General features: G+C 34.9%; 1 protein-coding gene across 2 annotated transcripts in view; it reads right to left on the bottom strand.

Annotated features, from left to right (window-relative positions):
* The window catches only part of emb (exportin-1 emb), a 457,135-nt gene that overhangs the window by 319,871 nt on the left and 112,803 nt on the right, over positions 1-24,461 (bottom strand). For both annotated transcript variants that reach the window (XM_090376567.1, XM_090376568.1), the window contains 3 exons: positions 18,951-19,057; positions 8,403-8,518; positions 3,480-3,594 (listed from right to left, as the gene is read on the bottom strand). In XM_090376567.1, the coding sequence (XP_090232693.1) occupies positions 3,480-3,594; positions 8,403-8,518; positions 18,951-19,057 (338 nt within the window). The remainder of the gene's footprint in view (positions 1-3,479; positions 3,595-8,402; positions 8,519-18,950; positions 19,058-24,461) is intronic.

The raw sequence follows: 24,461 nt of genomic DNA, 5'->3' as shown, positions 1-24,461 counted from the left end.
TTCCTCCAAAAATTTACTGAAAGCTGGATTACACAATTTTCTATAGTATATAGTATATATGGCCACAAATTAGAGATCCACATGATAATCTTCAGAGATTTCAGAACATGCAAGCCTTCAAAGTGCACAAGTGGAATTCTTAAATTAAATTTGTGTAAGCAGTAAATATTTACTCTTGTCATTTCACAATCACAATTAATGGCTTTGTTTTAACCATATTTAAAACGGCCATTAATAAACAAAATTTCATTTAAAAAAAAAGTGTGTGTTGGTATATAGAATACTGTCATACCTGACTTATTAATCTTTCATTAACTGAAACTTTTTCATCAAATGTAATTTTTTTAAAACATTACATTTGATATATACAGGGTTGTTAAAATTAAAGTATCCCTATGTAGAGGGTTCTGGAGCGAATTGTAAGTCTCATACTGAAGAGAAATTTCGACAACAGGTACAATAAAGAATGCGCTCGCCATTTATCGGGAAAAAAAATTAGTTACAAAATTTGTCACTGCATGGCACATAACTATCTTAGTTACGATCACGCTAATAACTTACGTTATTTGCATAACGTAAGTTATTGCCACAGCGCCACTACTCAGCTCGACTGTACTGTATAAAAACAAAGCAGTCTCTTCAAAATCATACAGTAGATGTTTGCCTGCACTACAGCAATGCCAACAATGTTTCAGGAAAAGGTGCTATTAGCAACAATGCAGCTGCAGCCTATTAGCAAATTCCGGCATCAGAAGTACAAAGTTGCATAAGCCATGGACCTACGACTGTTTGTGCTGTCCACAAAATGAGTGCGAAGTTTAAAGCGAGAGGGGATTCTTGGTGTTCAAACCAGGTAGAGGTTGAAAACGAGTGGACTCCCTCTCATGTTGAAGATGTGGCTATGGCTGTTGTGGATTTATAAAGTCAATCTTCATGTAGTAGCTCAAATGTGCCAGCTGTTTCTCATGAAGTGGCTTGCCCGTAAGGCTAGTAATATGTCAGGTGTTGCGGTACTACCATTAAAAGAGGCACATGCTAAAGCATGGTGATGCAGATATTAGTTTCACATACACACTTGCCATGTCCCAAGTGGATATCACTTTGGACATGGAACATCCTTTGCAGTGATGAAGGCCACTTCTGCTTAAATCGACAAGTGAAAACGCACAACCGTTGCATTTAGGCAACAGAAAACCCTAGTTATCCTAGTTACCCAGTGTGGTGTGGAGTTATGGCCACATTCATGATTCGGACATATTTTTTTGAACAGGTAACACCGACTGGACCCCGCACCTGTTACGCCACTGGACAATGATATTATGAAATGCTGGCAAATTTCGCAATACAAGAGCTGCAACAACATGGGTGCCTTCAAAATACCATATTCATGCAAGATGGTGTGCCACCCCACATCTAACGTTGTGTCCAAAGATTTAAAGCAACACTTTACAGATGACCGGTTCTTCAGCAGTTGTTTCCAAACATCTTGGCCACCCCAATCACCAAACCCATTTCTTTTTTTATATTCATATAAAAATATAATTTAGTAATCCCATGTGGTTTTAGTACAATCTGCTGGGAGCAAAACTGAACATTTCGCTGTCTTTATGGAGTCTAAAGAGCTCACTATTATTACTGTAGGCAGTAACATTAGTTACACTTGAATTGATGATTCAATGGAAAGAAAATGCCACTCAGAATGTATTTGTGTCTGAAATTCTAAAGCAGAAAATCTGAGAAAGCATGTGATGAAATTATTATTAACTTAAGCTGACTGAAAGGCTGGTGGGGGAAATTTTCATTAGCATGGCTGGCCCTAATAAAAAGAAGGAATCCATTTTGTAAAAATGGAATAAAACAGATAGTACAAGTGTCTTTGCTAATACCATTGAGACCTTATATGCTAGATAGGCATGCTAAATTGGAGGACCACAGCCATCTAATATTTGTAGTGAGCTCCAAGTACTGCCAACACTTTCACAAATTAATGGTGTTATATAAAAGAGATACACAAATATAAGATTTAAGAAAATCACAATTTATATTGACCTTCATAAATTTTCGTGGTCATCAGATTGTGTATTTTGACACAAAGAAGAATATGCGAATCATATTCAATACACATTTCTTTCAGTAATGCCACTATTGTGCTGTATGCATACTACTGCAGCCTGCAATTCCCCAAGAACTGTTTTTACAGCCCACAGGCAGCCTTCCTGTAATGGTTCAGGGGAAACTGCTAATTAGAAAGGACATGGATAATACAGATATGCATTTCTCAGATTTATACGGATCAACTTAACATTTGCATGAATCAAGGGTTCTTTTATGAGCTGATAAAGCAAAACAGCCTTCTGATATAAGAATGATGTGCTAATAGCAGCAATGCCTTCAGTGAATGGAAAGTGATATGTAAACCAAATTTAAAAAACTTCAAGGAATCTATCAATACACAGCCCCCCCCCCCCTGCCATTTCTGATTTTCCATGATGACAATGATAGGATATATGTGGAAAGCTTCCAAAGCTGGTAATTTAAAGAAACCTTGCTATGCTGCTTCAGAATGCCATATATCAGTTAAGCATATAGCCTGGAAGTTAGCAATTTAAGTTTACTCTGGCTAAATGTAAGAATATGCATTTGAGGGAAAGTAATCTGGGAATGACTAACTAAGCTACGCAGAATTAGACAGTTCAAGATGCAAAATATTTATGGGTTATGATAAAAGCAGACAGACAAAGTTTTCCTTGCAGTGTGTAAGCAGCCAGCCAGGAAGTTTCAGGGAATACTATCAACAATCAACAGGACCTTTCCTCCTAGCTGTGCAAAAGAATGTTATTATTTCTCTTTATAAAATGATAGCAAGACCCCCATTGGGAATACTGCTTTCATTTCTAGAAGCATCGCATAAAAAAGAACATGAAAGTTCTAGAGAAACAAGAGCAACTAGGTGGAAAGAGTACTGATGGTTGTCCCTCCATATGAGGAACATCTTAGATTATGTGAACTGTAGAGTCTGGAAACTAGACACCTCAGCGTGACCTTTTAGAGGTGTTAAAGTGCTTTAATGAATAAGATGAATGAAGAAAGCTAGTATTTTCACTTTGGCAAGTGAAGCAAAAATAGGAGAACATACGTTAAAACTTTACAGAACAGGAGATTAAAATTGACAAAGTTCACCTTCAGCTAATACGTACTTGAACAATGTAGTAAGTTGCTTTGCACACAGAGATTGACAAGGGCTGAGGTGGCATTAGGTTTTACTTTTTAGAATAGAGTTCACTTGTTTATTTTATTTGGCCTTATGAACATTAATATTCATGTAACACAATTTTAAACTTTAGCAGAAAGACAGCTTTTCATGAAAAAGTGAATCTGAATATAACAAATGATTATGATTATTTCATTTTAAATGTAAAACATCAATTATCTCTCTGTTACCTCTACATCAGCTAATAAAGCAGACAAAAATATCTCACCATGACAAACTGGCAAAGTTGGAAGATTTGGGAAAATTCATTACACATAGTGTCCTTTAAATGTTTTGCTTTTGCCTGTGTCATCTGACCACTTGAAAAGTCAAATACTTCTTCACTATGTAAAATAAAACATGCCTCAGAAAAAATTCATATTTAATAAATTATACATAAAATGAAATGATAAATCTTCACAAAATAAAAACCTACCATCCTTTTAATCTTTTAAAAATTTAAGAGAATATATCATTATTCTATTAAAATAAAATGAATTATATAGTATGAACTAGAGCTGTAATGCTCAATACATTCTACGTTGATATTAATATTTGTAAAATAATAAGAGGAGTTTACCTCAATATAGTACGTAGAACATTTCCGTGTGATACTCTCCAGAAATTAAACCGAATTAAAAAAAAAAAAAAAAACTTACAATAGAGAAAAAAGTAATTAAAAACCAATTTAACACACAATTAAAAATATTAAAAAGAATCCAACAAAAATATTCAAAATGATTTTCCTTCCTGAAGCTGACAACTCTTTCCGACCGTATGTTGTGATCACAGGAATGAAAATTAGACGAAGGTATTTAGACGATATTCTAGTTATTACTGATAGTAGTACTATCCAAGACATTTTACATTCATTTAATAATATTCATTCTAGACTCAAATTTACATTGGAAAGGGAGGATACGGATACAAAGTCATTAAACTTTCTAAATTTTACGCTTACCAGGGACTCGAATAAAATCCAATTTAGCATCTATCGAAAACCTACAAGCACTGGTATACTTCTACATTATAATAGGTATCACCCGTTCACCTACAAAAGACCGATTATCTTTAATCAATTTCTAAATGCCTATAAATATTCAACTACGGAATCTGCTTTGGGCTCAGAAATACATATATTAACTAGCAGGTTCTTAAACAGGGGTTATTCCCTTCCCACAATAACCCGAATTAGGGTACAGGCTAAGGATAAGATACAAAATCCAAAACACCAACCAACAATAATAATATCAAAAAAAAATACTTTATTTCTGTCCCTTATGTTGCACAAACAGCTTAATAGATTCTTTAAAGATACCGAATTTAAAACTGTGGCCAGGCCAATGCGGAAATTACACACTATACTGAACAATCGCTAGGTTCTTTCTGCATTCGCAACACAAATTAATGACCTGGTATACAACATTTCTTGCGGTGGTTGTGACTCGTCTTACCAAGGTTCGACGCGTTTTTCTCTGACTATTCGTGTAAATCAACATGAAGCCTCAGTTCGTTATTCTCATTCAGCAGCGTCACAATTAGCCTTTCATGCCATTAATGAAAAACATACTCTTTTATTTAACGAGGCCAGAATACTTAAAGTCCAACGTAATTATATTCGACTATTAATTGCAGAAACCGTAGAAATTAAATTACACGAGAATTCTGTTAATGTTCGTTGGCCATATTTGATCTCCGATGCTTGGACCTTTACGTGCATGCGCGAAGACAAATAATCACTATTTAAGTTTCATGTTCAACCCTATTCGGTAATTTTCATTCCTGTGATCATGACATATGGTCGAAAAGCGTTGTCAGCTTCAGGAAGGAAAATCATTTTGAATATTTTTTAATATTTTTAATTGTGTTAAATTGATTTTAATTGTGTTAATTTGGTTTTTAATTATTTTTTACTCTAATGTAAGTTTTTTGATTTTTTTCGTTTTAATTTCTGGAGAGTATCATACGGAAGTGTTCTACGTACTATATTGAGGTAAACTCCTCTTATTATTTTACAAATATTAAGAGTAACAAATAATTAAAAATCAATTTAACACAATTAAAAATAAGAAAATTAATTAAAAGAATTAAACGAAAAAATTGCAAAACGATTTTCCTTACTGAAGCTGACGCTCTTTGACCATATGTCGTGATCACAGGAATTAAAAGAATGTGAATGAAAAGCATTGTCAGCTTCAGGAAGGAAAATCGTTTTGCAATTTTTTTGTTTAATTCTTTTAATTAATATTCTTATTTTTAATTATTTATTATTCTAATGTAAGTTTTTAGATTTTTTCGTTTTAATTTCTGGAGAGTATCATACGGAAGTGTTCTACATACTATATTGAGGTAAACTTTTCTTATTATTTTACAAATATTAAAATAAAATAGAATAATGTTATATTAATAAAATATTATTATTATTATTACATAATATTAAATGGGTACTCTTTCAATACAATAATGCCAGATGGAATTCACTTACATATATATGAAATTAACTGATGAGCACACATGCCCTTCCTTTAACAATTGAGAGATCATATGCTTCTCTTAGAGTTAAAGGTTTGATCACCTTTTTTCCTCTTTATTAATTCCTTAACTTTCCAGAGGATGTACATAAATTTAGGTTTGCATGATATTGGATGCAGTACAAACTGCATCCACTATCATGCCAATTGCTTGCATATCTTCCAGTATGTATTGCCATCATATTTCTATTTCCAACTAATACCAGACAGTTCAAATACATGGCAGCGTGAAAATAGTTTTTAAAACTAAAAATCACTATTGTTGGCAGTTGTCTGATTCAGGCTTAAAATAACCAATATTCTCTGCAATTCATATCTACAAACTGATGAAACTGAATTAAATAACAAATAAATAATGCAGATGACAAATTTTTTTTTTTTTTTATTAAATTCATGGGTAATACTTTTTAAAAATTTTTGATTTGATTTCTTAAAATAATTTCATAATGTTGGGCAACAGTTTCAAAATAAGCACAAACTGACATTTAAAAAGCAATTAGCTATCAAAGTTCCAACCCCCCCTCCCTAAATTCTACTCCACAGAAGAACCAGCCATAGCAGAAACTTCAAACTCATCTGCCACCAAGAACCTCTACTTATTTGTCAAACTCACAAAGAGTTAATACAACTGGACAGATTATATGAAATCAACATGTCTTGTTTAATTTTACTTATAATTTCTTTTTCATTCCCTTCTCAATTATAATAAACTCATTCAATTCCCAATTAGTGTTAGCTAGGACACTAGTACTTTAAAACCTTTTCACATCAAAATACTGATGGAAGACCAAGGTGCTGCATGTGGTGGAAGTGATACCAAATTAACATATCAACTGTATGCCAAAATGGTCAAGCAAATGGTGAATGAAATGGCGTGAAGGTTATTGTGCAGTCTCTGAGCAGTGCAGATGGGCTGCTGGGGTGGCTTATAGGGTTTTGTCAGCGATGCACAGTTTTTCCTAGCATGCGTAGGGAGGTGTGTGAATGCAGGTCTAGAAGCATTGTTTTGAGAGGAGTGTGGATGTGTTTATGCATTGGGGAGGGGGTGAAGGGAAATGGTGAATGGTGAAGGTAAAAAAGGGGTGATCTTGCTGGGAGATGTCCTGCATAAAGATCTAGTTGAGGTGTTGAGACTTTGAAAGAGATTGAGTGAACTCAATGTTGATGAAATCCTTCCTCTTGCTCACACTGCATATTAACAGATTTAAATTCAGAAAGAATGGCTACAGGATGGAGGAGCAGAAATTTTGTCTTCAGCCAATGAGTAGTTTAAATAAATTCAAGGAACTATACAACTATTAGAGGATGCACAGGTTATATGTAAAGGTTCTTTCTTTCTTTTTGTTGATGCTGTATAAGTTTACTTTCTTGCATTGCTCATTTTCTTGGGGGGGTGGGGGAGGCGCTAGAGCAGTGTTTTAAGTAGTCAATGAGCTTTAATCATATAGCAGAAAAATATTTCACATATTTCTGTGATATTACTTCTATAAACTATAAGGCTTTCATGCTTTCGCTCAAAATCTCTTCACAAGGCAAAGAGCACTTCCATCACCCTGAAACAAATATCAGACTTTGGACCACTGAACAGACACAAAGAACACAACTGGCCATTAACAGAGCCTAATAGACAAGCAGGACAGAATAACACAAAAGAAACGCTTAACACAGAGGCAAGACTAAACCCCGGTCATGACTGCCAGAGGCAGCGACCACCTGAAGGAAGATAAATCAAGTCCACCCAGGATGCGACCAGTAGAACCAAGACCAGTGGAAAGTGACAATCCGAGATGGACCTGAACATGATCACCTCAGATGGCGACCAATTGCAGTAATGAAGGAGAAAACTGTCCTAATGAGGTGTGAACAAATATGGACAGGACTACTACTGACAAAGACCAACAGAAACAAGGGAGGAGACAACATGATGTCACTGGGTGTGAACAACAAAGCTGAAAACCAGACACCGGACGCAATAAACCGAGACAGTGACAACCTAAACAAAAAAGAGATGGAAACTGCCTGAATACTGCAGCAGTGGGCAAAGTACTGCAATAGACTAAAAGGAAGCAAACATGAAACTGGCTCTGATTGAGACCAGCTGAGTGACTACAGGACTTGAACGCAAGAGGCAGTGACAGCCTACAGCAACTGAAAGACAACTTAGTCCTAATTGGATGTGACCAAACACTTGGACCTAAATGTAACTGGGCTGTCACGTGCAGGCAAGGCATCCTGGCCTCTGCCGAGACTGGGTCCACCACTTGGAGAGTCAAAGTGAACGACTTCATTGCAGCCTTTCTGCCAACTAGCCAAATGGGATCCCAGATCTGACACCTTGCCGTGCCTGATTTATCTCCTTTTCCCGGTGGGGAGCACCACAGCCTACTACCTGTGGAGCATACACTTTACTCTTTCCTAATAATCGGCATGGACACTTCATAGCAGCATACCTGCCTGTAGAAATCTACCATACTTCAAAAGCAAATATACACAAGCATGAATAGATAATTTCCCAAAAGAAAGCAAAAAAAAAAAAAAAAAAAAAAAAATTGGGCCTCAGGTAATTTACTTATTTTAAAAAATTTTGTTGTAAGAACATTAAACAAAATCTTTAAACTTACCTCAACAATTTTAAAATGTTCATATTATTCTGACAAAGGCTTTCATTTGTTTTACTTGCACCAACGATGTCACTAATAAAGCTCGGCCAATTTTTTGGCCACTCTCTCTTTAATATCTGGAAAATATATAGCAACTGATTTTAGTAGAAAGATTTAATTTTTCTCAGTTGAGAAAAACAGTGTGATTCCCAGTAACACTTTAATCAGAATATCCCCTCTGAAAAAGTCAATGCAAAATTTGTAAAATAAAAATATATATAAAAAAACTAATATAAAAATGGCTTTTTCCTCCCAAATTTCACACATCTCATCTTATTTTTTATAAAGTACTAGAAGAAACCACTTCCAAAAATGGCATACTAAAATTTAGCCAGTTAAATTTGCATTTAATCCCATTTTCAAATACATTAAAGTTTAAAAACATATCATACTGGAAGTTTAAAAACAAATCATACTGTTATATGCACAAGGACACAAAACTAAAAAATTTTTTAATTGTTTAATTTTTCTAGTTTTATTAATATAACCATAAATCCGAAAAGTAAAAAAAAAAATACAGAATGAATTAGGTTAGTGCAAATGCATATTAGTACACAGCTAAACTCTGAATTAGCAAATTTTTGCAAAGGCAACATTGTTTTAAGTTATATCTCATATTGTAAAAATCTTCACAAGTTGCCATGATATTGCACTACTTCGAATAAGTAATGCTTCACCAAAGGAGAAAACTGTTGTTACTTATTCTCAGTAGGTACCACCACCCAGACGGCACAGTTTCAGGACTATTTGGCCCTTCTCCGGTGGGTGGGTGGGTAGGTAGGTACCCTAGTGATGTAACGATGGCAAAACAGTTATGAAGTATAACTCCACAATATGAGAGATGCTTCATAGTGTATAAGATGAGGCATAAGCCCTTAATACATCTTAGTATTAACCAAATCTGCAATTAATTATTCAAAATGGCTGTAACATTAGCAAATTATAACCTGTCAAAAATTCCTAACTAAGAATAAAATGCATAAATATGCTAATGTCTGTTACTCAACAAATCTTTGTTGAGTAACAGACATTAGATAACACACAACAAATCTAAGTTTGATGTTCCTCCACACCAACCAAACTGAACACTTGAATCATGAGTATGATCCAACTGTGTGTGGAGAAATTTTTTTTACAATTAGAGTGCTGATTGCCAACTCCTCAGTGGGGGGCTATGCATATGGAAAATTTTAAATTCTGCTAACAATGAATCCTATTAATTTATATTGTACTGAACAAAAACACTTGATTTCATGTAAACCGTAAATTCCAATTACAGTGTGTTGGGGGGTGATAAATTATGCAGCCGAATGTGTGCGTGTTCAGCAGTATAAAGATTTTCACTGTTAATTTTATTTTTTTTTTTAAAAATAATTGCAACAGCAGGGTAACTGTCCCAATGAGAAGTCAACAAGCTTCAAAATGCTACCATCTAGGTGGTGGTATCTGCCAAGAATAAGCAACAATAGTCTTTTCCATAGGTGCAGTATTACTTATTTGAGGTAGTGCAATACCATGGCAACTAGTGAAGATATTCACAATATGAGATATGATTAAAACTACCTTGGTAGTAGAAATGATGGGTGTGCATTACCCATGCATAAACAAACACTTTCATTTATTTTTTTTTATTAACACAAAGCAAAAAGTGGGGGGTTGGACATATATTCCTTTAAATCAATTCATACAGGGTTACCTACACTTGGTTTGGGTCATCGAGAAACAATCTGCACTAACTCAACAGATCATAAGTTTATCTTGGGAACAAGCCTTAATATTGTCACAGAGGTACACCAAATATACTGGACTACTAAATGAGTATTATTCAACTTTGCGGAGAATTTTCACCGCTCCAGTTTCAGTGCCGACTGCCACCTCCATGGTGAGGGCTAGGTATATGGAAAATTCATTTACTCTGAACCTTCTTTCGCTTATACTGCACTGGACAAAAGCAATTGTTTCATGTGAACTGTAAATGCCAATGACATTGTGGGGATGGGGATATATATGTTTGGTATGGGTTTTTTTTAGGAGCATTAGCAACTAATGCGATACTGCTCCGGGATATGCGGTGGTCATTTCCTGACCTTTCCGTATTTGGTGGGCACAGGCTCGAACCCCGGTCTAATCAAGAAGCATGTGCTATGCACTGCTGCTCCTGCCCACAGAGGTGCCGATACATTATGTAACTATGAAATCAAGTGGACAATGCATGTGGGGATTGCAGATGCACATGCATTTGAGTTGTTTTAGCGGTTCATGATCACTAAATATGGTAATGGTTGTATTCTTGTCACGATGATTAAATGCACAAAACTCTGAAAACCTATGTGCTTGTGCAGAAGTATAAATATATTTTCATTATTAATTTTATTTTATTTTTTTTATATACACTAAACAGAAAAGGGGATATCCTTTAAATCAATTCATACATGTTAGCTGCATTTGATTTGGGTCACTGAGAAACAATATGCACTCACTGAAGACCAATGGCAAAGAAATGACTTCAGTGAGGAGAGAATGTTTCTTTGTGACCTAAACTGTGTAATATCATATCTGAATTTTGATTTTATTTCCACTACTGCAATGAAATAGGAAACAAGGATATACTTGTTTGCTCTGCTTTTTAAGTGTTAGTCTCAACCCACGGAAACAACTTACTCTAATGATTTCAATTCATTTGCTAAAGGAAAAGTTCTTATCCAGCCTATAATTTATCTACCTTAGTATAAAATTATACACTCTGTTCTAGCTTCATAATTCTTTGAAAAATTGCACCTACATTCACTTAACTTTCCCCTCTTTAGGCCTTACACAATTCAATCAAATCCTTTCAGCTAGTATTGTCACCATGCTCGGTAGCCCATATATTGTCTCTCTTCATGCCCAGTTACTACTCCATATAGTGATACTTATCCTAGTAATTGGTGTGCTAACAGCCTTGTTTATCTTAGTTGTTTGCTGACTTCTAAATTACTTGAATGAAAAAAGGTATGGTATAATTTTGAGCCTATACTAATTCTTTTAGCTTCTTGGCATATGTTGTTTCAGTTGAATTTTTTTTTTTTTTTTCAAATAAGATAATCTCTGTAGTAGGCAGTGTGTGGGGACTGCAATTCAATGATTTATGCTGCACTGCATTACAATCAACATTAATGTGCTGAAGTGAACCACAAGTGGCTAAACCACTGCAGACATTTTGGGAGTGGCCAAATTTTGGCATTAGAAACAATATGTTGAGTTAGGAATGGAGTTGAGATTTGGAGTTACAAATGTTAGGATTTGGAGTCCTACAAATTGTTAGGATTATGTTCTGTGTTGAAATTAGAGCACTGTCTTGTTTAGTATATATGTGCTTTACATGCATAATTCACTGGTTTCGAATTTCAGTTTTAAACTCTTCAATGAAAGGGTTATGAGATTCCACTCAGTTATCACACCTCTAGATGTGTGTACAGCAGGCCCCCGTTATAACGCGGTTCGCTATACGCTGATTCGCTATAACGCTGTTATTATATTATAACCCGTGTCTGACTATAACGCTGTCACAGATCACTATAACGCTCTTTTACAGATTACATTTTTGACATATTTAACGAAATCGTTTCATTTGATGGAGTCGATAGCTTGAAAATGAATAGCAAAACAGCATTAAAACGTTTCCCACGCCCAGTGAAATTTTCTCGCACGCTAATTTAATTTCAGTACAGTGGCTTGTTACGTAGTTCCTAGATCAACATTTTAGAAAATGACGAAGTATATTGCTTGTAATATTTGCGTTATATGCATTTATCCGAAGTCTAGTCATCATTCAGTACCGTATTAGACAACGTGCGAAACGGACAGTTTACTCGAACATTGTATCATAATTAATGCAACCAACGCAGTTACATTTTCGAAGAATGAAAAAAGAATGAAAAATCAACAACGTCTGAGCACAGTACGAAGACTATAAATGTAAGAAAAAGACTGAATTTGAAAATTAGACGTTTTGAAGCGAATCGATTCCGGTCAACGACAAGCGGATGTGTGCCATAATTTAGGACTTCCAACTTTAACTGTAAGAACAATTATAAAAAAATAAAGAATTAATTTTTGCAGCGGGAAAGGTAGCTGTTCCACTGCAAGCAACTAGGACTAGGCCGGCTATTAGGATTGAAATGGAAAGACTTTAATTTTATTGAAGATAATGTCCAATGCAGAATTCAGTTAAGTTAAATATTAGGCCTGACGTAGCCCAGTGGTCAGGAGCGAGAGTGCATAGCACGCGTTCCTTGAGTGGACCAGGGTTCAAGCCTGTGACTACTAAATACGATAAATATTTGTATTGACGATTTATTGTAAACTCTACTGACTTGGTTGTTGTCCCGGAGTATAAACAGAAAATTTATTTTTATTTTATTTATTGAGAGAGAGAGAGAGAGAGAGAGAGAGAGAGAGAGAGAGAGAGAGAGAGAGAGAGATCGAGATCGATCTGAAGAAAACTCGCCTAAAAAAAATGTGGAACCATTTAAAACTGGTAAGGGCTGGTAGAATAGATTTAGAATGCAGATCAAGGAGCCGAAACTTTCAAAAAAGAACTTGTTAAAATTATTGAAGAGGGGTATTATGTGTTATACTTCTCAACAAGTTTTTAACATAGATGAAGCAGGACTTTTGTGGAAACGAATGCCTAAAAGAAGTTTCATATTTAAAGAAGAAAAAACATGCCAAGTTTCAAAGCGGCGAAGGATCAGTTGACGTTATTGTTGGGTGGTAACGCTGCGGGCCATTTAAAATTAATACCCCTTTTAGTTTATTTGGAAGAGGGCCAAAGTTCAACTCAAAATCCACACATTTTTCATGATTAAATTCATCCATTAAATTAAATCAATTAAATTCATGATTTTAATTGGAATTTTAAGTTTACTTTTGATACGCAAGTAGTTACCACATAATTATGCGTATGTAATGCAGAATATTTTATATGTGCAAATATTTGAATATTAAATATTTTGACCGACATTTGTGCATCTTTTCATTACCGTTTATTATTGATTAGGAAATATCCTATGGCACCGACCGCAGCTCACAAATACATATGTTACCTTATGGGAAAGTGGCGCTCGCTTAGCGTGGATTCACTTAGCGCTCTGTTTTTCCGGAACGAATGATCAGCGTTAAGCGGGGGTCACCTGTATATCATTAGCAAGGGCACATGATGCAAGCTTACATAGCATCAGCCAAAAAAAAAAAAAAAAAAAAAAAAAAAAACCATGCTGACCCTTCTCATTTGGAGCAGCAACTTGCTCCAAATGTTTGTCAAGTTCCGCCTTGAATCTTTTAAGTTATCAACTTCTACGACAACAGATGGAAGTTTGTTCCAGTAATCAACCACCTACTGGCTAAAGGCAAACTTCCGCACATCTATCCTACAACTGTCTTTCCTCAATTTGAATCTATTCCCTCTCAGGTGATTATTCTGAGCAAGAGGAAGAATCCCATCAGCACTGAGGATGCTCAAACCATTCAAGGCTTTATACACCTCAATCAGATCACCTTGCAGGTGCCTAGTCTCCAGACACTAATTTGCAAAACTTAAGCCTTTCTTCATAGAGCAACCCTTTGTTCTATTCAATAAATGGTTGCTCTTACAAACAAGGGCTTACGTTTTGCATAGTGGTGTCAGGGGAAAGAATAATTGATAATCCTCCAAAGGATGTTATTTTTTGGAGTAGTCCTGGTTGATGTTCATCTGAAACCTCGATGGGCAATCACCAGATCTCAAACACTGTTATTTTTGGATATCCTATGAAGTTTTCTTGGTAGGCCACAGAGAGTATTCTTGAATTGATTACAATACAAGATGCATTGCAGCACTTCTCTTTATACTTCTTGTATGCAAAAGAGTTATGCTATATAATTAAATAAGGAAAAGTTTTTTAAAACCAAAAAGAATTATTGTGTCCAAATATGGAGCTCTCCTAAGATATGGAGCTCTCCCAAATATGGAGCTCTTCATAAGATATTCTTAAAAATGTCAAAAGACAAGAATTGCACTTGGTAAATTTGTCAAAAGAAAAACCTCCATATGAGGTGGGATTTTGAATATGAGAGAGGATATGATGTAGTCTATAAGGTGCAGAAAGGGATTAGAAAAATTAGTGAAGGTAAAAGTTTTACATTTATAAATGAAACTAGAACTACAAGATTAATTCAAATGGGGAAAGAGAACTAGACTACACTGTAGGCAATTTTCTTTTTTGCCAATTTGAGGCTGACTGTTTACAGCAATTTTAAGGTCAGCTGGAGCAGAACCTGTGTGAGGAGTGAAACACAAGGTGTTTTGTTTTGTTTTTACCAATACGGAAAAAAAAAAAAAAAATCAAGGGACTCATATTGATACTTAGGAAAAGTTTCTAATAGTTTACCATTCTATAAGTCCTAGAGCAAGATTTTCCAAACTTCATACAGCTGGACATAGGTTTTTACTACTACCTTTTTGCAAATGAAAATTATAAATGGATATAACAATATATTTTTAAAATATTATAAAATTATACATAAATATATAAAAACAAAACACAAATAAATCAACATCAATAAAAATTTTATAAACTTTAATCTTATAACAAGAACTCATTTATGTGTGCTAGTTATATTATTAATGTTACGAATGATGATGTTTAACATCGTCACACTGCATTCATATCAGAAACAAAAGAAAACAATTTTATCTTTAATTTGGTTTGACATTCTGTTTCTGTACTTGTTTTTGACGAACACCAGAAATAAGCAGGTTTCAGTTTTATGACTTCCATTGTGACTTTCAGACTTTCATAATGATAAAAGGCATCTGAAATTTTCTTACATTCTGAGATAAATGTGAATATTCATTTCTACAACTCAACCAAGAACCAATCAAGGTGAGTTAGGCTCAAAAGGCTCTTCACAGGAAAGTTCAATTGGTGAATCCAGTCTCATGCATTCGATTTTAATTCTTCATTTCTGTTCCAACAGAAAATTGGATCTTAAGTCAAATTTTGCTGGCACCAATTGCAGAAAAATATTCATTTAAGCTTTATACACTGGTGTGCAAAATTTAAGGACCAGTCAGTTTTCACCTGTAGCTTCTCATAGGAGTGGGCTTGATAGGAAAAAGCATATCAAAGGAGCCAAGTGAGGTACAGAAATGAAGGAAACAACACAAACACAACAATGGAAACAAAACAGTACAAAGGGACTTTATTGAAAAATGGAAACATAGCACTGGCTGCCATGATACAGATGCATCACTGCCAAAGATGGAACAATGGGAAGAGGTGGTCCTCAGTAGGAAATATGGCCACCCCTAATGTCGATGCAGGCTTTGGCACTGCCTGTCCATACTCAGAACAATTTGTTGATAAGTTCTTGCAGTGACATCGTCCATTCTTCTGTCAGCACAATCTTCAGCTTTTTGGTGGGTGTGGACATGCTACTAGGGGTCTCCCCAGAGCATCCCATATGTGTTTGATGAGATTTAGACCAGTCAGAATAGTCACATACTGCTCTGAAATTTCTTAAAAATGAGCCTCAATAACAAAACAAATATTAAGTCATTAATTTGTTAAAAATATAACAAATCATTTTGCTCTATCCAATGGGAGCTGCAAAAAAAAAAAAAAATCCTTAAAACAGCCATAAAATGTGCAGAAAAATTCTCCTGCTGTACATTTCATCTCTCCTGGAATGGCATGAATTTGTATTATCTGCTGCTCCAGCCAAAAATTATTAATGAATTAAAAAATAACAATAAACAAGTAATAAAATAAACTACCGTATTTCTTCGATTCTAAGATGGACCCCCCCGATAAATACCTCTAAAAACGGGGTCCGTCTTAGAATCGATGGCGTCGTCTTACAATCCCAGTTTTTTTTTTTGAATTTTCCCAAGCTTTGCACAGCACCACACGTTTTGTTTTTACGTGGAAACCCCGCCTCCAAGTTTGACTGTTATTGCATTCTCCAATTCAATTAAAGAATAAAGTGGCATGGGTGATTTCATGTGCTTTCAAAATGTGAAGACACCATTATTTCATTATAGTGGAGCTCACTCAGCGAAACCACGAAGTTTTGTTTGTATCTTCGAAAGTACGTAAGTGAAGATACTGTATTTCATTAATTTTATCCCTTGTTGCACATTAAAATGTCAAAAAGACTGCACACTATGAAGCTGCATTGAAACAAAAAGTTATTGTGTACGCAAAAGAACATAGAAATAGAGCTGCAGGTCGACATTTTGATGTAAGTGAAGTAAATGTTTGTCTTTGCAGAAATAATCGCAATTCCATATTTTCGTGCAAAGCAACAACCAAGTGCTTTACAGGGTCTAAGAAAGGAAGATTTCCACAAGTCAATGAAGCTGTGATACATTTTGTAACGGAGACACGCACAAAAGGTTACCCATCACCCGACAAGCCATGCAACTGAAAGCCGGAAAAATTGCCAAGTCCCTCGGAATAGAGAAAATAATTTTTAAAGGCAGTCGCGGCTGGTGCGACAGACTCGTACGTCATAGTGGACTATTGTTAAGGTGCCGAACATCTATCTGTCAAAAAATTCCTGCAGACTTTCAACAGAAGCTGATTAGCTTTCAGCGACAGGTGATGAAATTAATGAAAAAAAGGAACTGAGTTCAGTCAAATTAGAAATGCTGATGAAACCCTGGTCTTCTTTGATATGCCTCGAAATTACACCATCAACACTAAAGGTGAAAGAAATCAAGATCATAAGCACAGGCTACGAAAAGCAGCGTATCACCACTGATGGTCGAAGGTTGCCACCATATTTAATTTTAAATCTAAAAACCATACTGAAGAATGAAATTTTCCCCAAAGATCAGCACATGCACAGAAAAAATGGATGGATGTCGGCAGAGCATATGGAAGATGGGCTAAATGTTGTGTGGAATAGACGTCCTGGAAGTCTTCGTAATCCACCTAGCATGCTAGTACTTGATGCATTGTGGGCATTTGTCTGAATGGGTCAAAAATAAAATTGTGCAAAAACATGGCGAGTTGGTTGTGATTCCTGGTGGCATAACTAGCCAACTGCAGCCACTCGATGTTTCAGTCAACAAATCATTTAAGGATTACTTCGGAAAGGAATATGAATCCTGGCTGTTGACTGACAACCTTCCAGAAAAATTAAGAAAGCGCTGGCATTAAAATTGGCAGAATGGGTATCAACAGCTTGTTAGCTAATCCCAGAAAGAATAGTCAAGCACTCATTTAAAAGAATGTTGCTTTACCAACGCTCTCGATGGCTCAGAAGAATCAGACCCTGAACGTGAAGTAGACTCTGATATTGATTCAGATATCGACAGCTCAGAAGATAGTGATGAATAACATACGTACTGATAAATACCGGTACTATTGTTGTTAGCAAATTGAATTCTATTATAATAAAAATATTTGTTAGATTTATTTTAGTGTTTATTTTATTTTTTTTTTTTTTCCCTTAGAATCAGAGCTTTTTTTTTCTGAAATTAAGATGTGTCTTAGAATCAAAGAAATACGGTAATCGTTTGAGTTCCTACTCAAGTAGATATCTACTAGCTGACCTTTGAATGTTTCCAAACTATCAGCCTCAACTACCCATGGAGTCAATTTATTGTAGTAATTAACAACTCTCTGACTAAAAGGAAACTTCCTGCAGTTCCTTTCCTCCCTATGTTATTGTTAATTAAGGAAACCAGCAACAGCAGTTCCAGTACCAATTCTCAAGGAACACTACTTTGTGCATTAACCCATTATGAAGAAGAAAGCATAACCTTCTGCCTCCTGCTCTGTAACCATCCTGCAATCTGTCTATGAATTTTCTCTGTGATTTCAAGTGGTTCCAATTTATACAATAAGCCAGAGCAATATGCTGCTGGGGGGGGGGGATACTGGAAGAAACATGGCTCCATCAGATGCAGCAGTAGAATGAGCATCGGCAGCAGATAAAAGTCAGTTCCATTCATTAATTAACTGTAATAATGCCTTCCAGTAAATAAAAAAATGCCGTCTATAAAATTAGAATACTATTCTATAAAGCTGCTTGAAAGAATGGAAAATTTTTATTATAACTCCATTCAATTTCATTATAATGATGTGAAAACTCCTCGTACTCAAACAACTGACAAAATCCTTAAAAAAAAATTATGCATAGCTGGTTTCAGCAGTCTTTTCATATTAGACAAACTATTCACAAGTCACTGAACCCAATTCAAACTTTGAATTTGATGTAAATGTATTTCAAAAAATCTCTACTAAAACCTGATCTTGTTTCCAACAATGAATTAAGGGGTATATATTGCTATGTCTCCAATTAGTGCAAGAATTTACCAATGTTTCAAAGAGATCAACACTAATTAGGGTCATTAATTATAGAACATTAATATATGACATTAAGAGATCATCAAAAGAATATTTATAATCAATAATAATAAAACCAAAAGAAGAGGGATAAAGGATAACATCAGAAGATAAATTAAACTTATCTTACCTGTACTAGTATCATGTTTAATTTATTTAAGTATACTTTTTCTCTCTCAAGACTTTCAGGATCTGATGAAGTCTTAATTATTAAACCAACTATATATTTCTTAATGCCTAAAAAGAAATATCACAGAAAATTCAGTCAAATGATATATTACAATTCATTAAATTCAATTTCATGTATGTATGTATATATAACAATTCAACAGAAGAAGATTCAACAACTAGGTCTCATTATTAAATGAAAAATACAATGGAAATTCTGAAACTGTGAGAGAGAGAGAGAGAGAGAGAGAGAGAGAGAGAGAGAGAGAGAGAGAGAGAGAGAGAGAGAGACCCAGCAATAATAGTGATCTCAAATGGATTCAAGAATTCAATTAGAGAAAGACACAAAAATACTTAAGTCATCTCATAAATCTTTCTCAGCTCTTTAGCACTGGTCTTTGCACAATCTGGCACCTTCCTAAAGACACAATTTCCCATTAACAAAATTACCAGGCCATCTCAAGGAAAATGACTTAACCCCGCGTGTGCGTGCGCACATACTTTCAGAACTAGATGTCCATTTTTTGTTCTTATGCAGTAAGTCTGTCTTTTGCCTAGGGCAGTGGTTCCCAAACTACTAAGATCTACGGACCCTTTCAAAAATCAAAAATGTTTGTGGCCCATATATATATATATATATATCCCCCCCCACTTCCAACATAAATATATAGTAATAACTTTATTACCCATTTTCTATACAAACAACAAATAATTTGATAGGTTCCAGAGCAGTCTGTTTCGTGGACCCCAGTTTTGGAAACGCTGGTCTAGGATATCATTTATGAATAAAATACAAATGTTTATAATGTAAACTGGCTCTTTCATCCTTTCTTTAAAATAGTGAGATTTTTCTTTTAATGCTAAGACACTGAAATACAGTGGCCTTAGGTATAAGCCATGCTGACGTTTTTGATATAATCAAGTTTAATTTTCATTATTTATTTGTATAAATAATAAATATTTTCATTTTTCATGATAATTAAAAACTCACTGTTTTTATTTCAAACAACTGGCAGGTGCAAAGGTTAAAAATGGGCTGTCAATCCTGCCAAGGTTAGGACAGTTGCTAGTAGTTAAAAGTACAAAAAAGAGATTTTTCATTACAACTAGAACAATTACAAAATTGGATGCAGCAAGTTACTGGCATCAATACATAAGGAACAAGGAATTTGCATTTTTTTATTTTTATTATTATTATTTCTTGTTTTGCTTTCTGTTTGTGCTACATAAAACTTGTTTCTTGCATCATACTGCCAATACTAACACTAATAGGAGCAGTGAGTCGAAGAGAGAAAACGTGTTTTAAGTTGACTCTGGCACTTTAACTGAGGGAATTAACAGTATGGTAGACAAAACTTGTTTAAATTTAATTTTTATAATTTTTAAAGTTTGTCAATAATTTTGTGAAATTTCTTTCCAGTAACTTAACTAGCTTAATGTTAACTTCACTGTAGATAAAGTTTTGGTTAACAGGTTAATTTCTGTAATTGTTTGTTAATTTAAATTCTGTAATCTTTCTTAAGTTCAAATTTTACCCAAAAAAAATGGCTGTCACAAGATCCACATTCAATACAAAGTCCCAGGACATCATGACTCATATCTTATCTTTCTTGGTGATTCCCTTCTCTCTCTCTCTCTCTCTCTCTCTCTCTCTCTCAGGGTAATTCAGAATTTTTTTTTTTTTTTTTTTTTTTTGCCTGGTGCAGCATAAGCCTCAGGCTTCCTTGCACCATATGGCTAAGAATAATAATAATAACAAAAATGGCTGCAGGAATTTCCAGTGTGAGTAATGAATTTGTTGTAATGCTAAATTTCTATAGCTTGTGGCATCTAAGGTTGGACAAATAGACAAACCAAGCTCAAATGATGATTCTTTTCTTTGCACCTGATGTCAGGAATGTTCTGATCTCAAATCAAAACTTGGTGCATTACTAGAAGAATTTCTGTCACTGAAGAAATGGGTTCTTTACAAGCAAATGTAACTGGAAGCTCAGCAGGTCTCAAAAATGTCTCAAAATGTGCTTAGTGATGAAGAGAGAGGTATACTCTCATGATATTGGAACTCTCCTTTAAATGACCTTCTGCTATACTTAGAACTGAAGGACAGCACTAAGATTTTGTTAAAATCCAAAAATAAATGGTATTCTAAGGCAGGGGTTGGCAAACTACAGCCCGCGGGCCAAATCCATTTATTTATTACCACCATGAAAAAAATTTAAAATAAATCAAATTATGTGCTTCAATAGCCGATAGTTGAGTTGAGAATAATGACTGCACTGGCATCGCATATTCGCATTCTGTCGTCTACCATAGAACAAGTGTTTCCAGCATTTCTCTCATTTTTGCTTCAGCAGCACACATGGTATTGTCTGTCACAGCGCTCTGCGATATTTTTTTTCCATTTTATGTATTACCCACCGTTTCTATGTCACCCTCAAGACCAAATATGAAGAGAAAAGTGGACTTCGAATGTCGTGCTTTTAAAGCTGAATGGAATGTGAATTATTTTGTCATAGAAATAAATGACAAAGTATCATGTTTATTATGTAATGACACAATAGCTGTGCGAAAAAAGTACAATATACGTCGTCATTACCAAAGTAAGCACGCGGCACAATATTCAAAACTCACAAAATCAATGGAAGCTAAAATTGGAAAGTTTAAAACGTAATGTTTCATCACAAGGCAATTTATTCGTTAAAATAAAAAATGATAATGAAGCAGTACCTAACGTAAGCTTACGAATAGCTCATTTATTAGCCAAGAAGGGGAAACCATTTACCAATGGTGAATTAATTAAATCATGTTTGCTTGTGGCAGCCGAAGAAGTGTCCAGAGAAAATGGATTTGTTTTGATCTGTCAGTCTTTCGGCGAGAACAACTGTTAGAAGAGTTGAGGACATCGGGAGCCACATCAAGAGTCAATTAAAAGACAAGGCAAAAAATTTCAAGTGGTTTTTGTTGGCTCTTGAGTCTACAGACATTACTGATACTGCCCAATTGTTGCTGTTTATTCGAGGAGTCAATACTGAGTTTGAGGTTACTGAAGAATTAGCTTCTATGAATAGTCTGCATGGAACAACTACAGGTGAAGATATCTTCAAGGAAGTCGAGAAAACGCTAACACAGTACAATTTGCAATGGAATCGGTTAAAATGTGTCACAACTGATGGTGGTAAAAATGTGTGGAACGGGGAAAGGATTAGTTGGACAAATTTTTAAGGCTTGTGATGAAGTTAAATGTTCAAAACCTCTGGTAATTCATTGTATTATTCACCAGCAGGCTCTTTGTGGGAACACCTCAATCTGCCATGTGTTATTGAACCAGTTGTGTCAGAGGTTAACTTTATTCGCTCTTGTGGACTTAACCATCGTCAGTTTTGTGATTTTTTATTAGAGATTGAAGCCGAATGTCCTGATTTGTTTTATTGAGATTTTTTGAACTCAGAGAAGCAATAGAAATTTTTCTAAATGAGAAAAACTGCCCACAACCACTATTATCTAACAATGAATGGCTATGGAAATTAGCATTTGCTACAGACATCGTGGGATATCTGATCGAATTTAACTTAAAATTACAGGGTAAAACAGTGCTTACATGTGAAACATTCTATCGTAAAGTCATATCGTCGAAAATTTGCATTGTTTGAAACCCAAATCACATTAATCAAGTTCGACCATTTTCCATGCTATAAAAAATTTCAAATACAGGCTGGCCTCGATTAACGTGATTAATTCGTCCCGCGGTTGCATCGCACAAAATGGAAATGCGTTAATCGAATATAATAATCAATATGAAAAATTATAATTGGTCCTTGACCTTCTGGAATGTCCATAAAGAATTTTAAAAATACCTTTTAAATAACTTTTTAACTGTATACAATGTAAAAGAGAATGAAAATAATTATGGGGTTAAATGTTTATTGCATAAAACAGTGGTTCCCAAACTGTGCACCGCGGAATATTTTAAATTTTCGAGGGAAACACAGCGATACTCAACCTCTGTCAGACACCGCACGAACTACTAGCTCGAGGTAGTTCACAGTTTCAGCATTTCTTATTAAGTTGTTTGGACCTAACTACTAAACGGAACTGTTAGGTATTTCTTTTGGTCTGGGTGCGCCTTGAAAAAATTACTGAGACGCTAAGGGCGCCGTGAACCGAGAAGGTTTAGGAACCTCTGACATCAAATACACAATGAAGAAATGACTGTTGCAGAAATATTTGAACAGTGTTGACTTTATCTTTTCATCAATAAATTTCCGATAGCCGACAACAATCTTCTCTGGGCCCTGGCGAAATAAATATCGCAGAGAACCTCAAACCTTTTGTTTGACGTTCTATGCGATACGAAAGATTTCATCAAGTTCTTTTACCATTATCTCCTTCGAGGTAACATTTTCATCTGGCTCATTTAAAAATTTGAATTTTTATGCAATGTGCATTGACTTTATTTGCAGGAGGCAAACAAAGTAACACGTCTTCTTCTGGCAGTTGATGGAACACACCTAGGCGGACAGCAGGCAAACATTTGTTTATTGGCCATACCATATTTGCAGGAGGCAAACAAAGTAACACGTCTTCTTCTGACAGTTGATGGAACACACCGAGGCGGACAGCAGGCAAACATTTGTTTGTTGGCCATACAACTCGCGGTAAGCTTAACGCGTAATCCCAATCCTTTTCAACTATCACATAAAAAAAAAAAAAAGATCGTGTTAACTGGAAATTTTCATTGTGAAAAGTGGTATTATTTTTCAAATAGTGTTAACTGAAAATCACGTTAATTGAACTCGCGTTATGCGAGGCCTGGCTGTATTAGCGAAATCCCCATTCCCAAAAAAATTTGCGGCGGATATATTTTCTGAACTTAAACTACAGTTACAACAGCATTTTTCGGATCTTGATGCAAGTGCAAAAGACATTTCCATATTTCAAAATCTTGGCTGTACAATTGAGGAGCTTCCATCAGACCTTCAATTGGAAGTGATTGATCTGCAAAATGATGATATGCTAAAGGTTAGGTTTAAAGAAATGGATCTAACCCAATTCTATAAATATCCTTCGGAAGATAAATACGGTCAATTAAAATCATATGCACGGGGATTTATAACTGTATTTTGGAGTACTTACCAATGTGAAAAGACATTTTCGAAAATGAAATATGTAAAATCGCAATACAGATTATTATTAACAGATGACCTATCTGTTAATTTGCAAACAACTTTAATGATAGGAAGTACTAACTTCGAACTCCAGTCAGTATGATGAAATATTATGTCAGAAAAAACAATTACATTCATCGCATTAGTACAAAATTTAACTAGTTCTATAATATGTTTATTAATAAGTGGAAATATTTTATTCATTTTTTTTTTGTAAGTGTCAGCATGTGTATAAATATTATGTAAAATATCACTTCATAATAAAAAGATTTTGAACCTGTTTTTTTTTTTTTTTTTTTTTTTTGTTG

This window comes from Mastigoproctus giganteus, chromosome 6 (genome assembly GCF_048544385.1).
Source record: "Mastigoproctus giganteus isolate SK-2022 chromosome 6, ASM4854438v1, whole genome shotgun sequence".
NCBI classification, from domain to species: Eukaryota; Metazoa; Arthropoda; class Arachnida; order Uropygi; family Thelyphonidae; genus Mastigoproctus; species Mastigoproctus giganteus.
The sequence above is the reverse complement of the archived record's forward strand: the minus strand, read 5'-3'. Positions and strand labels throughout refer to the sequence as shown.